General features: G+C 37.4%; 3 protein-coding genes across 8 annotated transcripts in view; 2 read left to right on the top strand and 1 right to left on the bottom strand.

Moving 5' to 3' along the window:
- Positions 1 to 2515, top strand: part of ALKBH8 (alkB homolog 8, tRNA methyltransferase) — a 65988-nt gene extending 63473 nt beyond the window's left edge. For all 6 annotated transcript variants that reach the window (XM_050758699.1, XM_050758696.1, XM_050758697.1 and 3 more), the window contains one exon: positions 5 to 2515. In XM_050758699.1, coding sequence (XP_050614656.1) covers positions 5 to 562 — 558 coding nt within the window. In that variant the 3' untranslated portion in view covers positions 563 to 2515. The remainder of the gene's footprint in view (positions 1 to 4) is intronic.
- The window catches only part of ACAT1 (acetyl-CoA acetyltransferase 1), a 976528-nt gene that overhangs the window by 646086 nt on the left and 313412 nt on the right, over positions 1 to 17030 (bottom strand). The gene's annotated exons all lie outside the window — the stretch shown is intronic.
- Positions 1 to 17030, top strand: part of CWF19L2 (CWF19 like cell cycle control factor 2) — an 808601-nt gene that overhangs the window by 645218 nt on the left and 146353 nt on the right. The window lies entirely within an intron of this gene.

Genomic DNA, 17030 nt, shown 5'->3' with positions numbered 1-17030 from the left:
TTAGGAACGTAGAGTGGCAGCTCTCCAAGAAATTGTTCGACTCCTGAGACCAGGTGGGAAGGCACTCATTTATGTCTGGGCAATGGAACAAGAATATAATAAGCAGAAGTCCAAGTATCTTAAAGGAAATAGAAATAGCCAAGGAAAGAAAGAGGAGATGAACAGCGATACCTCAGTGCAGAGGTCACTTGTGGAGCAAATGCCTGACATGGGCAGTCGAGACTCAGCATCTTCTGTCCCCCGCATTAATGACTCTCAGGAAGGAGGATGTAATTCAAGGCAAGTTTCTAATTCCAAGCTGCCTATTCATGTTAACAGGACTTCTTTTTATTCTCAAGATGTGCTGGTTCCCTGGCACCTTAAGGGAAATCCTGATAAAGGCAAACCTGTTGAGCCATTTGGTCCCATAGGATCCCAGGACCCAAGTCCTGTGTTTCATCGTTACTACCATGTGTTCCGTGAGGGAGAATTGGAAGCTCTCTGCCGGACTGTGAGTGATGTCAGAATTCTGCAAAGCTACTACGATCAGGGAAACTGGTGTGTGGTTCTTCAAAAGGCCTGATTATTTACCTGAACACATCATATAGAAAGAAGAAATGCTCACTTTAAAAAAAAAAAAAAAGAGAGACTAAATTAATTACCCTTTTAATTAAAGAGAAAACTTGTGGGAAAGTACCAAAGGAAAGCTGAGAAAAATTCGGAAGTAGGGATTCATTAGGAGACATTCAAATGGCTATTGTTGGCTGACATCACAGAAGTAGGCTCCTCCTACTTCCCTACGAGAGGTGGTTTCTAAAAGTGATTGAAGTAGTTTGTGCAGTGTTTGTAATTCTGGGGTAAGAGTCCAGGATTTTGAAGATAACAGTATTTTAGTAAAGTGCTACTAAATGTACTAAATCATGTAGGATTTTAGGGAGGTAATTATATGTTAATACAGAAAGTATTCCTGGTCAATAGAAAATTGTCTGAAGTTTTACCTATGGTTTTTAGCTCTGTGAAATCATAGACAATAACCATTCTGTTTCCATGCCTGACTAGCCCAGGGCTGGACATATAGCAGGTGTCCAATAACATTTAGTCAATCAGATAATACCCAGAACTTAGCAGGAGTTTCATTTAAAAACTTCTTTTTGAACCCGACCATATACCAGTTACTATTTTAAGTACTGGTAATGAAGCAGTGAATAAGAAAGAGCAAAGCTCTTACTCTTATGTCGCTTACATTCTAGAAGGGGAGACAGACAACAGGCAAATAAATAAATAGTTACTATGTGCCAGATAGTGATAAATGCCATGAAAAACATGAAATGAGAGAGGATTTACCTTGGAGCAAAAGATTACTTTTAAATGGCTGGAATAACTACCAATCCTGACTAATTTATTATCAAGAGTTAATTAGTATTCCAAATTCATTGATTAGGGTGCTAAAAACAACCCAAATGTGCTCCTTTAACTCCTTTGTTTAAATAACAAAAGTTAGAAGGTGGTCACTCAGACCTAACTATGCCCTTAGAGTCAAAGCTGTGGTGTCCTTATTGGTTATTTCTAGTTGATTCATAATTTGTCCCAGTCCTGGTTCAATCAGGGGTTATTTTTTAAAATCTGTACAATATTGCATAATAGTAACCCACTTAACTTACCACTTAGGTCAGGTTTCCAGGAGGAACAAAGGTAGAAAGTCAACCATAGGTCAAATTATCACATAGAAGGAAAAGCCTTTTTTTAAAAGAAAAAATTTTTTGAAAACGTTACTCCCAGTATGCATTACTTTTGTAGTAGTAATGCTTAAGACTGTTTTAAAGAAAAATTGCTTTCTGTGGATTATAGCTGCCTATATAATTAATATATATTGTTTTTAATGCTAGTGATACTTAATCTTGAAGCATCAAGTTTTCAGAAACCCGTAGTGATTGATAATGGGTGTTAGACGAGAGAATGATTATTTTTGTCATGGAATTTCAGTACAACATCCAGATGTACTGGTCCCTCTGGGATGAATTTATAAGGCTCATGATATAGGAAAAGGAATATAGAGCTAAAAACAGTTTTATTTCTGATATAAATTCTGGTACTTTGCACCAAAATTTGAAGTCAAGTCATGCCAATAAATTTTAAGATCCAAATAAAATAGATGATTTTCTATGAAGACGAAAAATACCAAAATTGACTCAAGAAGAGAGGGAAAATGGAAGATGTTGAAAAATAGCATAGGAATTCAGAACTTGGCTCTAGAATCAGGTTTCCTGAAAGTTGAATTCTAGATCTGTCATTTAGTAGCTGTGGGATTTTGGGCAAATTTCTTAACTTTTCTGTGCTTCAGTTTTCTTAGCTGTAAAATTGGAAGAGTTGTTATGAAAATTCACTGAAAGTATACTTGTATAGATCATAGACTAGTATAAGAATATGTATGCATTTGAGAAATATTCATGATTATTATTCCCAGAGGAGTTTTAGGTATTGAGTGATGCCAAATCTAATTTGTTAATTGTATAATAAAAATCTATATTCTTACTGACTTTTTTGGTCTGCTCATTCTTATAAGTTGAGACAGATGTTTTAAAATCTGCCACTATGATGATGGATTTCTCTGTTTTTCTCTATAGGGTTGTTAGTAGCAATAGTACAAATCTGGAAAAAGTCCAAATGTCCGTCAACAGTAGAGTGAGTAAATTATAGTCAGTTCATACAGTACATTACTACACAAGCAATTAAAGTGAATATACTTACAAGCTGTAATGTAAATGAATTTCAGAAACAATGCTGAGTAAAAGAAGCCATATACAAAATAATACCATATGATTTCTGCAGAGTTTAGGAGTCCTCAAGACCACCCTTCTAACACCAACTACAAAGTTCAGGGTCCCTGAAAGAACACCCACACTTCTGATGCCAGCTGCAAGTTTGGGGTTCCTAAGACAACCCTCAGGTTTGATAATTTGCTAGAAGGGCTCACAGAACTCTGTGAAACCATTATACTTGGCGTTATAGTTTATTACAATGAAAGGATACAAATTAAAATCAGCTAAGGGAAAAGGTACAGGGGCACAGTCCAGGAGGGTTTCATGCATGGAGCTTTCAGTTGTCCTCTCCCAGTGGCATTGTGGACAAAACTTACTTCTCCCAGCAACAATACAGGTGCAGTGTTGCCAACCAGGGAAGCTCACCCAAGCCTCAGTGTTCTGAGTTTTTATTGAGGCTCAATCACACACACATGGTTGACCACACATGTGGCTGACTTTTAGTCTTCAGTCCTTCTGGAAGTCAAGCTGATACTGCTTGGCCCAGAGTCCCCAGGTAAACAGACTTGCTTATCAGGCACCATATTCCAAGGGCTGGAGATCAACTCCCAGGAACCCAGGGCAAAGGCCCAACCTCTCTTGGATAAGGTTAACTCTACTACACAATTTCCTTTAGGTAAAAGTTCAAAAACCAGTAACATCGAAGCATATTTCTACAAGACTAAGTAGTGCTTTTGGTTAGAGGGAATGAGTGGTCTTCTTGGATGTTCACAATGTTCTCTATTTTCCCTGGATGGTGTTTCAAATGGGTGTTTGCTTTGTGATACACCACTGAGTTGTACACTTATGATTTTTATATGTTTTGTATCTATATTAGAAGCTTCAAAATTTAAAACAACTTGTAACAAAGTTCTAAATTAATACAGTTGAAATGTTTAAAAATATTTTTATATCGGCTTGATGAGGTATAATTTACATATAACATTAACAATTTTAACTGTACAATTTGATGAGTTTTGACAAATATAGTTATGTAATTATCACCACAGCCAAGATGGAGAACATTTTCATCACCCCAAAAAGTTTCCTCCTGCCCCTTTCAATCAGTCCCCTCCTTCTGTGGCAAAGACTGGTCTGCCTTCTATTGCTATACTTTTGCCTCTTCTAGAATATCATATAAATGGAAGAATATACTTAGTAGACAGTTGTGTCTGGCTTTTTTCACATTGGACAATACTTTTGAGATTCACACATGTTCTTGCATATACCATTAGTTTGTTCCTTTTTATTGCTGAATAGTGTTCTATTATAAGATATATCACAACTTATTTATCCATTTTCTAGTCTGGATTGCTTCCAGTTTAGAACTAATAGTTTTTAAAAAACTGCTATGAACATTTGAGAACACACTTTTATATGGACATAGGTTTTCATTTCTCTTGAGTAAATACCTCAGGGTTGACTTCCTGGGTCATATGGTAAGTCTATGTTTAACTTTATAAGATATAGCCAAACTATATTCCTAAGTGGCTCTACCAGTTTGCGTTCTCGTCAGCAATGTTTGAGAATTCAATTACCCCACATCCTTGTCAACACTTGATGTCATCAGTCTTTAATTTTAGTCATTTTAGTTGGTGTGTAATGGTCTTTTTATGCTTTTACTTTGCATTTCCGTAAAGACCGGTGATTTGGGATATTTTTACGTATGCTTATTTTGCCATTTGTATATCTTGTTTGGTGAAGTGCCTGGTCAAATCTTTTATCATTTTGTAAAAATTGAGTTGTCTCCTTTTTAGGGAGTTATTAAGTTATAAGTATTCTGGATACAAGTGTGCTTTATTATATATACATTTTATAAGTATTCTCTCCTAGTTTGTGGCTTGCCTTTTTATTTTTCTAGCAATGCCTTTTGAAGAGCCAACATTTTAAATTTTGATGAAGTCCAGTTTATCAATTTTTAAAGTTGTATAGATTGAGCTTTTTGTGTCCTATTTAAAAAATGTTCACCTAACCCAAATTCCTATTTTGGTTAGGAATATGAGATTTTCTAACCAAATATAACCAAAAAATATACAATTTTCTCTTGTATTCTCATCTCTGAGTTTTATAGTTTTAGCCTTTACATTTAGGTCTGTCATCCATTTCAAATTAATTTTTGTTTGTGATGTGTGGTGGGAATTAGCTCATTTTTTTTTCTATGTATGACTATCTAGTTGTTCCAGCATCATTTAGACAATATTATTTTTTCCTCAATGAATTGCTTTGACACCTTGGTGGAAAATCAGTTGACCATGTATATGTGGGTATATTTCTGGACTCTATTTTTTGATCTATGTATCTATTAATATTTTTAATGCTAGTACCATACTGCTTTGGTTACTGTAGCTTAAAAATAAGTCTTGGAACTGGGTAGTATAAGGCTTCTAGCTTTGTTCTTTTATGCACTTAATAACAGGGTTTCAAAATATATGTAGCAAAACCTGATATAACTGCAAGAAAAGTAGACAAATCCACAAATGACAAAACCATGGTAGATATGGTGAACATCTACTTTCCTTCTAGAAATTTCAGTAGTCTATAGAAGTAGTACATAGAAAGTAAGGATACAGGCTGGGTGCGGTGGCTCATGCCTGTAATCCCAGCACTTTGGGAGGCTGAGGTGGGCAGATCACAAGGTCAGGAGATTGAGACCATCCTGGGTAAAATGGTGAAACCCCATCTCTACTAAAAATAAAAATAAAAATAAATAAAAATAAAAATAAAAAATTAGCCAGGTGCAGTGGCAGGTGCCTGTAGTCCTAGCTACTCTGGAGGCTGAGGCAGGAGAATGGTGTGAATCCAGGAGGCGGAGCTTGCAGTGAGCCAAGATCATGCCACTGCACTCCAGCCTGGACAACAGAGTGAGACACCATCTCAAAAAAAAAAAAAAAAAAAAAAAAAAAAAAAAGAAAGAAAGAAAGTAAGGATATAGCAGACTTGAACAACATAACCAACTTCATTGGCCCTTATAGGATGTTCAGCCAACAACAGCAGCATACACATTATTCTGAAGTACATAAGGAACATTTACTGAGGAAAACCATATTCTGGGCCATAAACATGTGGAGACAAAAGTGACTTCATTTTGAATGCTAATCCACCATGTTGACTTCTGAGTAGCCCCAGTACTGTACTTTATTTACTGTCCCTAGTGTAAGAACATATCAACCTCAAAGCTACCACACAAATTATAGGCTATGACGCATATAGCAGTCTTGCCTGTTCTAGAGGGTTACCTTTCATTGTCTTGCTGGAGCACATATACGCTTGTCTTGTGGCTGCCCAAGACCATGCCTCTGTTTGTAAATTCCCCCAATAAAACATCCTTTCTTGAGAAACTAAATCTGTCTCCCTTCTTCTTTGGCTTCTTGGCTCTTTTGGCATTTGGGGGCCACTTTGCGTATATAGCCCTTTCACAGAACTAAACAAGACTCAGTACATTTAAAAGGATTCAGGTCATATCAAATCTACTCTCTGACCACAATAGAATTAGAAAATTTTCTGTGATCTGAGTCATAAGAAAAAAAGGAAAAGAAATAAAAGAGAATTAAGTTAAAAATTAATACAAAAAGATCTCTGGAAAAATCCTCAAGTACTTTGAATCTATATAACCCACGGATTAAGGAATAGCTCAAAAGAGATTTAGAAAGTATTTTGAACACAATTAAAATGAAAGCACAACATATGAAAATTTTCAGGATACCCTTTGGGCAGAAAAGAGAAACAGGCCTGCAGGAGAACCACCAGAGGCCAGTGTGACTGGAGCAGAGTCACTGAGAGTGGTTGGCGACAAGGTCAGGGAGTCATTCAGGAGGTGAGGTAGACCAGGCAGGACCTGCCCAAAAGCTTTTGGTTTTCACTCTGAGATGGCGAACTGTTTGGAGTTTTGAATGCATAAGTCACATACTCCAAGTTCCATTTTAAAGGGATACTCCGGCTGCTGTGTGGAGATGAGACAGTGAGAGGACAAGGCAGCAACAAAGGAGCCAGGTAGGAGGCGTTTGCCATAATCCATAAACCAGATGACAGATCATGATTGGTTTGCAACAGTGTGACAGTAGTGAGGCAGTGAGAAATAGTAGGTTTTTGGATGTGAAATTGAAAAGTAGAACCATCAAAATTTCTAATGAGTTGGATGTTGGGTGTTGGGGAGTAGAAGGTGTAAGTGATGTCTCCACACTCATGAGTATGGAACTTTTTTACACCTCTTAGTCTGTCCTGTGGCTGCCATCCTTTAGTTCAAATACAATTTTGGTTTGTCCTTTTCTTCTCTTTACTTTCAGGCATGGGTCTACCACGGTGCTTCACTGAGCAAGTCTCCCTGGTAATACATCTGCAAACAAACCCGGCAGTTACTTTGAGTTCAGCTATTCCATGTGCTGCTGAGCAGCAAGATGTGCAGCCAGTGTGTGAAAATAAACAGAATGCAGTGCGATGATTGTGATCATAAATTCCTTTAGAGACCATTAGACCGAGACAAACAAACACATTCAGCAATTCCAAATCATTGTATGCAATAGAAAGGCAAGTGATGGATGGCACTTTATTTTCAGTAAATTGCTAAAAAGAAAATGCTTCCCCTAGAAGAGCTAGGCATAGATGAGCATAACCTTCAAATACCATTTGCAGAAGCAAGGGGGGAATAAGTGAGATGAAAAGAGAGAGTTAAGAGTTGGATTGCTGCCTTACCTTCGATGTGGCTCCATTTATAAGTCCCCAAATCCCTAAAGCAAGTGTGAAAGAAAAAAAAAAGACTCCAAGATGTTCTATCAGAGCGCAAAGTCTCTTTGTCTTCAATCTTGTAAGAATGATTGGAATTTGTTATTGATTAATAAGAAATAATGACTTAGCATCTATAGAATACAATGTTTTATAATGTCCACTCTGGCTTTTGTAGATTCCAGCAAGGATAATAGGGCACTTATGGAAATAAAAGCCTTTAAAATCTGTTTTAAAGAATCAGCATGAAGAACTAAGAGAACTTTGTTGAGTCAAGGAAGGCGTTCTTAACCTAGTCCATGACTGCATTTCAGAGGGTTTGTCAGTGACTCACAGTTGTGTACAAATTCTGTGTGCAGGTGCATGTGTCCATCTTCCTTGCAAGAGGGTCCATATTTCTGTCAGCCTTTCACACATAGTTAAAAATCACAAATTATGACTCCAGGAATGACTTTCCTTTGTTGATGCTCATGAGATTCAAAGGCAGCCCCAAAGTCTAGGCACCAGAGGCACTGATGGCCTAGGATGTAAAGGCGTCCTTTGGATTTGTGCAGCATACAAACCTTCAAACATGTGGCTGGTGTGTGTGTGTGTGTGTGTGTGTGTGTGTGCGCGCGCGCATGTGTAGAGGGCCTATCTCTGCATGATTATTATCTGAATCAGTCCAAGACCCAGCCCTTTGGATCCTAACTGGAGAAAAAGGCCTATAAGTGAAAATGAAAAGAGCATGTGGTATATTACTTAAAATTTTATTTATGATTAGCCTTGGGGCAGGAATAGGAAAGATAAGACAGGTCTTAACCAGAATACTGAGTATTTTCCTACAGAAAACTTCTCCCTGATTTTTTTCTTCTTAGACAATAAAACAAACAAAAAAAGCCATACTAATAAGTATCCCTGTAAAATAGAGAGGAATGGACACCTACACTTTCAGGTCAATCAGAAAAAACAATAAACCAATTATTTTTTAAATCTCATTTCATAGATTGTCACTGATTAACTGGATTGTATAATAGATCAGAGATAATCCCATACTACCACTTGTAATACTATCTGTGTAACTATGTAAGTTATTTGTTGTAACTTATTAACTATGTAACTTAATCATATAACTTATGTAGATTATTAATTAATCTATTAATTATAACTGTGTAAGTTATAGTACCGTTGCACTATCACCATGGCTAGGGGGAATGGAGTGCTGATTGGCTCAGGCCTGGGCTTTGTGTGCTTCTCTTCACTTAACTATGGCCAGTGGAATAGGATACCTTGCCAGGCTTTAGCCTATCAGGACCCTCTTGTCTGTCTTTGGGTTGCATTAATCTCACACAAATAATGTAATTAAGAGTGGGAGAGGGCCGGGTGCAATGGCTCATGCCTGTAATCCCAGTACTTTGGGAGGCCAAGGTGGGCGTATCACCTGAGGTCAGGAGTTCGAGACCAGCCTGACCAACATGGAGAAATCCTGTCTCTACTAAAAATACAAAAAGTTAGCCAGCATGGTGGCATATGCCTGTAATCCCAGATACTCGGGAGAATTGCTTGAACCTGGGAGGCAGAGGTTGTGGTGAACCGAGATCATGCCATTGCACTCCAACCTGGGAAACAAGAGTGCAAACTCCATCTCAAAAAAAAAAAAAAAAAAAAAAAAAAAAAAAAGAATGGTGAGAAAGTTTTCCAAAGGAAATTTGGGCTATACTGACTACAACAGCAATGGATGCTGGGCTCCAACAAGAATTTCACTGTTGTTCTAAATTTCTTCTAAAAAGGAGTTTAAATGAACCTACACCACACAGGCTTGCAGCACTGGCACCATGGTGCTTTCTGGCCGGGTAGAAATGATATAGAAGCATCTTCTGTCAGGACCACTATACCCATAGCAGTAAGGGCAATGCCTACAATGATGGGCAGAACAGGGGCTACTTTGATTCCAAGTAGCAGCAAGAGAGACTCCAGCGCCACACAAAACAGTGATGGCAGCAGGCAGAGGACTGAAGGCATGATATAGCCAAGGAGATCTCAAATTTGTGAGGACGCTCCAGCATCCCTGAAGAGCTCTGTGGTCACTGTTCTGTGAAATTACACTTGGAAATTGCTGCCAACAAACTATTAGTATTTCCCTAAATGCGATGGGGATAATTGGATCCTTGGGTGGCAGGGGCTAATTGGTGGCACTTAAATCACTAAAGGCAAAGTGGGTGTGGTTACCATAGTAGATAGTGGTGTCAAAGCAGAAATCAGAATAGGCTGAATCCCAGAGACGCATGATATTGGCTAGCTGATTATGGAGTCCCTAGAAGAGAATTAGATGATAATCTATTAAATTCTTACTTGATCTGTATAAGTAGAAGAGTTCTAGGTCAAGCCTAACTGGAACCATCAAAACATGGAATTATAGTTTCATAGTTTCCCAATCAATTCCCAGACTTGAGCCAGTTTACAGACCCAGAACCCTCTGAATGAAGGGGAAGTCTGGTCCTCTTGAGGACGGACCCTGCTACACTGCCAAAAATTTATACTGTTAGTCTTTCTCCCAGCCTTTCCCAAAGGGGGCTATGACTTTCAACCAGAGTGACTGTGCATTGGAAAAAAAGGAATAACCAGACTTTTGAGGAATACTGGACACTGGCTCTTATCCAAAAGAAATTCTAGGAAACCCAAAGTGTCACTGTGGCCCTTGTTAGAGTAGGGGCTTATGGAGGTCAGGTGATCAATGGAGTTTTAGCTCAGGTCCTTCAAACAGTGGGTCCAGTGTGTTCCCAAAACTGTACCATGGTTATCTCCCCAGTTCCAAAATGAAAATTAGAATAGACATACTCAGCAACTGGCAGAATCCCTGCATTGGTTCTCTAACCTGTGGAGTGTCGGCTGTTACTGTGGGAAAGGCCAAGAGGAAGCCACTAGAATGCCTTTCTGGTGAAAACAGTAAGCCAAAAGCAGTACCACATTCCTGGAGGGCTTGTAGAGATTAGGGCCACCTTTGAAGAGGAAGGGGTGGTAATTCTCAACATATCCCATTGCAACTCATTTTCTTCATGGGTGTAGAGAACAGATGGATATTGGAGAATAACAGTGGGTTATTGTAAACTTAACCAGGTGGTGACTCCAATTGCAGCTGCTGTTTCAGATGTGGTTTAATTGCTTGAGCAAATTAACACATTCTCTGTTACCTTACTTATAGCTAAATTGACTACAAAAATACATTTCTGGAAGGACGTGGTGACACATGCCTGTAATCCCAGCTACTTGTGAGGCCGAGGCATGAGAATCACTTGAACCCGGGAGGCAGAGGTTGCAGTGAGCCGAGATTGCACCACTGCACTCTAGCCTGGGTGACAGAACAAGACTCTGTCTCAAAAAAAAAAAAAAAAAAAAAAAAAAAAAAAATTCAATCGTTTTGCTTTTTCTTAGATCACTCTAATTAAACACTATATTATTTGAGGAGTTAAAACTGTAATTAGTTAGTCGTTTTACTAACAAGGAACAAGCCGGGTTTTGGAGTCCTGATCTGTACTTGAATACAAAGCATAGCTCTTTAACAACACTAGAATTGTGGTTTAGGCAGCAGCTGTGGCAGCTCCCTGAAGACTTACAGAAGGCACGCCCTCATAACTAGGTAATCAAAGGTCTTCCCAGGCCTCGCCAGCCCTTATTTTGATTTCTCCCTTCCCTGAACTCCATACCATGTACAGTCTATATCTCAAAATTTAGGAGGGTGAATTGATTGTCTTGCCCTGCTATCTCCTACTCCTAAATATTTCATGTATTGATTTTTCCCTTGCCTCAAGCCTCACCTTTCTGATTTTCTCTACACTGGTGCACAAATGAGCTTTATAAAATCTGAAGATGTTTCTCCTTCACTGAACTCTGTCAGTGACTTCTAATACTTAGTAATGAAATTCAAAATCCTGTAAATAAAACGCAAAGTGTAAATAACGCTTTGTAACTGTCATCTGCTATGTCTCCAGTCTGAATTCTCTCTGCTCCCCACCTCACACCCAGGGTTCCCTTATCCCAAATTATTTGCCTCTTCCCATGCATGCCTCACACTTTCCCTGTATCATTTATTGAATTTTGTTCTCTTTGCTCCTAGGATGTCCTTTTCTGTTATTTTCCCAACTTCAAATCTTACGCACTATTTAAGACCCACTTTAAATGTTGTCTCCTTCCTAAAGCCCTTTCTCATTCCTTCCAGATGGAAACAATTTCTTTCTCTTCTGATTTCCAAAGAATTTTATTAGCATGCTCTTATTTATTCATGTGTTCCTTATTATATTTATTTGTGCATCATACGAATATCTTCTTTATTTTGTAATTTAGGCTCCCTGAGAATAGGGGTACTGTTGATACCTAGTAGGGGATCAATAATTACACATCATAAGAATGTCATAAATTAAACAGATTAGAGCTAAAACTTGAGGAGGTCATATTAATACATTGGATATCTATTATATTTCTTATATCAAGTTTAATCATCTCCCAAGAAGATCATAGGTATGTAAAATACATCAAAATCTGGTATGATAGAGGTACAATGACAGGACAACAAGTATCTTGTGCTATCTGGATTTTAAAAGAGGATACATTTTCACTCTTATTGCTTGCATCCTTCATTGGTTTGTTCAATATGCAACAAGTAATTACTGAATGCCCACTGTGTGCCAGGCACTGTGCCTGTACTGGATAATACATTGATGAATGAAACAGACCTGGCCCTTGTCTTCCTGAAGCTTAAAGTATTGTGAGAGGGACAAACAATAAACAAATTAATATTGCAAACAATTATATACTTGCAAAGTCTGATAAGTGCTCCAAATAAATAAATGAGATTTGCCGGAAGAGAATAAAAGTCAGAGAATTCCTGCAGAGTAATAAGGCTACACCAAAAATAGACGCATTTTAATTTAAAAATTTTATTAAGTAATATATTTACGTGGTTCAAACTTTTTAAAATACAAAAAGATATTTAATGCCTTCAACACTGAGTAGATTTTCACTGAAGATCTTTTCATTATTTTATAACTTTTGAACCACGTAAGTGAATTACCTCTTCAACACCCATCACCTATATGGCCAGTTTCCAACATGTTGCTGTCTCCAACTGTGATAGGAAATGGCTCCCAGTAATCTCTGCCTTCTGGTATTTCTGCCTTTGTGTAATTCCTCTCCTTTTAATTTGGGCTACATCTACAGACTTGCTTCTGATAAACACAATACAGTAACAGTGATGGGATGTCATTTCCATGATGAGATTACAAAAGATTGACTTCTGTCTTGCTAGCCAACTCTCTATTTCCTTCTTGGCTTGCATGTTTGATAGTGCCAGCTGTCACCTGGGAGAGGCTACATGGAAAGGACCTGAAGGCAACCTCTTGCCAACAGTCAGTGAGGCACTGAGACCCTTAGTCTAATAGCCCTTGAGGAAATGAATGCTGCCAATAACCACTGAATGAGCTTGGGAGCAGAGTCTTCCCCATTCGAGGTTTCAGATGAGACTGCAGACCTGGATTTGATACCTTGATGGCAGCCTTGTGAGGGACAGTGAAGCAGAGAAACCAGTTAATTTGTGCCCAGATTCTTGACCCACAGAGGCTGAGATAATACATATATATTGTTTTAAGTTGCTAAGTTTTGGAGTGATTTGCTATGCAGCGGTAACAAATACACCAATCTTTAGCTATTACAAAAAAAGTATATACATTAAAAATGTATATATACATCAATAGTATATCTGTAGGAAAAACTCTAATGCATGGGATTGCTGGGTCAAAGAAAATGTGCACTTGTAAACTGGTTTATTGATTTCATATTGCTCATCAAAAATTAATAACAATTTATAATCCTGCTAGCAATATATGAAAATACTTTCCCATATGAAGTTGTTATTACAATTTTGGATTTTTTTTGCCAATTTAAAACGTGAAAAATCATAGCTCAGAGTATATTAATTTGCATTTCTCTTATGAGTAAGGTTGAACATATTTTCATGTATAAAGCTATTTATAAAACCTCTTCTGTGAATTGTTTATTTGCACCTTTGACTGTTTTTCTAGGATTTGTTTTTTCTCTGTTGGTTTTTAGGGGTTAGTCTTTTGTGAGATGACTTGGAAATATTTTTTTCCAGCTTCTTCTTTTCCCTTTTTTCTTTGCTTATGATATAATTAGCCACACATGTGACTTTGATGTCAATCTTTTCTTTAATGCTTCTAGATTTTTGATCAAATTTAGATCTTTCCCACTGTAAGATAATAAGGAATTGCCTTGTGTCTTCTCCCATGCTCCCACCTCATGCTAGTAATTTTTTGGCTTTCTTTTTAATATTTAAATATTTGAGCCATTTGGAATGTGCCTTAGTTTATAGTATAATGTAAGAATCAAATTTATTCATTTCTCCTAGATGGCTACTTAGTTGACTCAATACCATTTGTTAAAAAGCCTATATTTGTCTCACTGATTTAAAATGCTGTACTTACCATATATTAATCTTCTATATATATTTGGAATATTTCTATGCTTTCTAATTTCTTTCATTATTTTTCTGTCTACTCATGTACCAGTTCCATAATGTTTTAATTGGTAAAGATTTATAGTATCTGCCAAGCCTAGTCACATCCGTCTCTTCCCCCCAATTACTCTTACTCAGTTTCCTGTCTGTCTGTTTTGGGTTGTTTCAGATGTGAACTTTTGAATCATCTTGTGTAATTTAAAAACTCTGTTGGTATTTTAATTAGGATTATAGTAAATTATTTACTAATTTAGGAAAAATTGATATTTTTATGATGTTGAGTCCTCCAATCCAAGGACACAGTATATATTTTAACTAGTCATTTTTTTGTGTATTTATATGTGTTCATCTTTGTGTGAACTCTAACCCTGAACCTAACAGTCTTTAATTTCTATGTACCAATTTTGTATCTTCCAACTGTAATTTCCAATGAGTTCTTTTGATATTTGCACACACTCAGTCACATCCTATGAAAATAGGATAGCTTTAACTCCTCATTTACTGTTTCTATGACCACTTTCTCTTGCCTATTTGTGTTAGCCAATACCCCCAGTACAATGTAAATAATAGTGGACATAGTGATTATTTTTGTCTTATTTCTACTCGAGTGGAAATAATTGTAGTGATTTTCATGAAGCATGCTGCTGGTTTTGGGGCAGAAATGACTAAAATTTTATTATAACATCTAGTCTATTTCTATTTTATTGAGTTTTTTAAAGAAGTATCTTATTAAATTTTTAAAAAATGCTATTTGAGCACCCGAGGACATAAGTGTAATTATTTTCCTTGTATCTGTATCTGATAAATTATATTAATAGATATTTTAATGAGTCATTTAAAAATTTTTCAGGCAAACTCCACCTGCAGTGATGTGCTTTTTCTTTTCATAGGCTAATATTTTAATCAGGATTTTTGCACAGGTATTCATAAACGAAAAGTGTTTGTAGTTTTCTTTCATCTGCAGTCCTTGTGAGGTTTTGGTGTCAACGTTATACTCTCTTTGAAAATAATTTGGAAGTTTTTCTCTCCACCCATCTACTTCCCTCCACTCCACTCCTTGAGCTCTAAGATAACTGGCCTTGGAATGGTCTGCTCCTTAAATGGAATTGTTAGAATTCTTTCAAGAAGCAATTTGAGGACTGGTGCAATGGCTCACACGTATAATTCTAGCACTTGGCCGAGGTGGGCAATCACTGGAGGCCAGGAGTTGGAGACCAGCCTGGCTAACATGGTGAAACCCCATCTCTACTAAAAATAAAAAATTAGCCAGGCGTGGTGTGTCTGCCTGTAATCCCAGCTATTCGGGAGGCTGGAGCAGGAGAATTACTTGAACCTGGGAAGCGGAGGTTGCAGTGAGCCAAGATGGTGCCATTGCACTCCAGCCTGGTCAACAGAGTGAGATTCTATCTCAAAAAAAAAAGAAAAGAAAAGAAAAAGAAGAAGCAATTTGAATCTGTTTTTATTAAAACCATTTTTTTCACCATTGGTTGGGGGTTAGCTCTTCGATCAATTCTCTATTTCTTCTGTGGAAATACAATCATACTTTCTGCCTCTTCTGGGGCCAGATACTACATCTTGAATATTATTCCTTTTACCCAGATTTATATAATTATTTGCACAGAGTTGAGCAAAGTGGCCTATGGATCGTTTAGGTTTCTTTTCCTGTTGTTACTTTTTCTTATCATTTCTTATTTTGTGTTCCTGTGCTTTCTCTCATTATCACTTGATTCAGTTAGTAGTTTTTCTAACTTTCTGCCAACAAATGAGCTATTAGATTTATTTCTTAATACGTTTTTCTATTTTCTAACTCATTGATATCTTTCCTACTGCTTTCCTTTTTAAGCTTAATTTATTTACTTTTATTTTTCCTTTACATAGATGTAAGTATTCAATTTTCCTCCAAGTTCTTCTTTAGGTTCTGATAATGTTTTGTTTTCATCATGACTGATTTTTTAAAATTTGGCAACTTCCTTTTATGTTTTAGAGATGCTCTAAACACACAGCAAGAGGTAACTTACCACTATACCATTTATGTTTCAGAGATGGATCTCACTCAGTCACCCAGGCTGGAGTGCAGTAGTGTGATCATAGCTCACTGCAGCCTTGATCTCCTGCACTTAAGCAATCCTCCTGCCTCAGCCTCGAGAGTAGCTAGTATTACAAGTTCTTTGGAATCCAAAGTTAAGTAGTGATCAAGAGAAAAGAGAGCATCTACTCTATTTTAAAATTCAATTCAGCTAGACTGAAGGGCTTGTTCAATGCAGTGTTCTCCCCTCTCTCTCCATAATGTGACATAGGCAAGTAAAGATTCCCTTAAGGAATGAAAAATCTATGTACTTCCAGTTACAGAACAGCCTTTTAAACATATTCTGCTTGAGAAATGAATGGATCTCAATAGTCTTCTTGGACTACACAAAGTTCCCCCAGATAAGCCAGGATATTGTGAACAGATTTGACCTACAGAAGAAAATTCATGCCAAATGGAAAACGGCAGTTTTTATCCTGGGTGGCACTATAATGATATCTTCTTCAGTGTCAAGGTTGTAAAATTGTGGATAATTTAAAGTTCTTCAACCTCTTCCCATGGAAACAAATGGTACTTCTCTAATCTGGGCGGAGATTTTTTTCCAGGTGGCTTTAGATCATTGCCCTCGTCAACGGAATACAAAGTCAGCAGAGTCTCTTATGAGGCATATTTAGTTTGAAAACTCTGAGCCAAATGAGTTCCTCCAAAAGCCTCCTGAAAGGAGAAGTGCTACAAGTGACCTCTCTGCTTCCCAGAGGAGAAATACAAAGCAAGTGCACCTGCCACAATTCAGAAGGAGGAGGTTTGCAGTGACCACTGAGCATACTTCTGGTCAACCTGCTACCTGCTCATCTGGAAAACCAACAGATGTGGTTTTAAAGAAGCAACTTTCACAATTAAAAAGAAAGTGCCCTGGGCACAAGTCTGTGATCTATACCGGCCAAAAAATGTTTTTCCCACCTTTAATTCTTAATTATCATTATACATGGGCAAAATGGCCCTT

The sequence above is a fragment of the Macaca thibetana genome, chromosome 14 (assembly GCF_024542745.1).
Source record: "Macaca thibetana thibetana isolate TM-01 chromosome 14, ASM2454274v1, whole genome shotgun sequence".
NCBI lineage: Eukaryota > Metazoa > Chordata > Mammalia > Primates > Cercopithecidae > Macaca > Macaca thibetana.
This window is presented reverse-complemented; position numbering and strand designations above follow the sequence as displayed.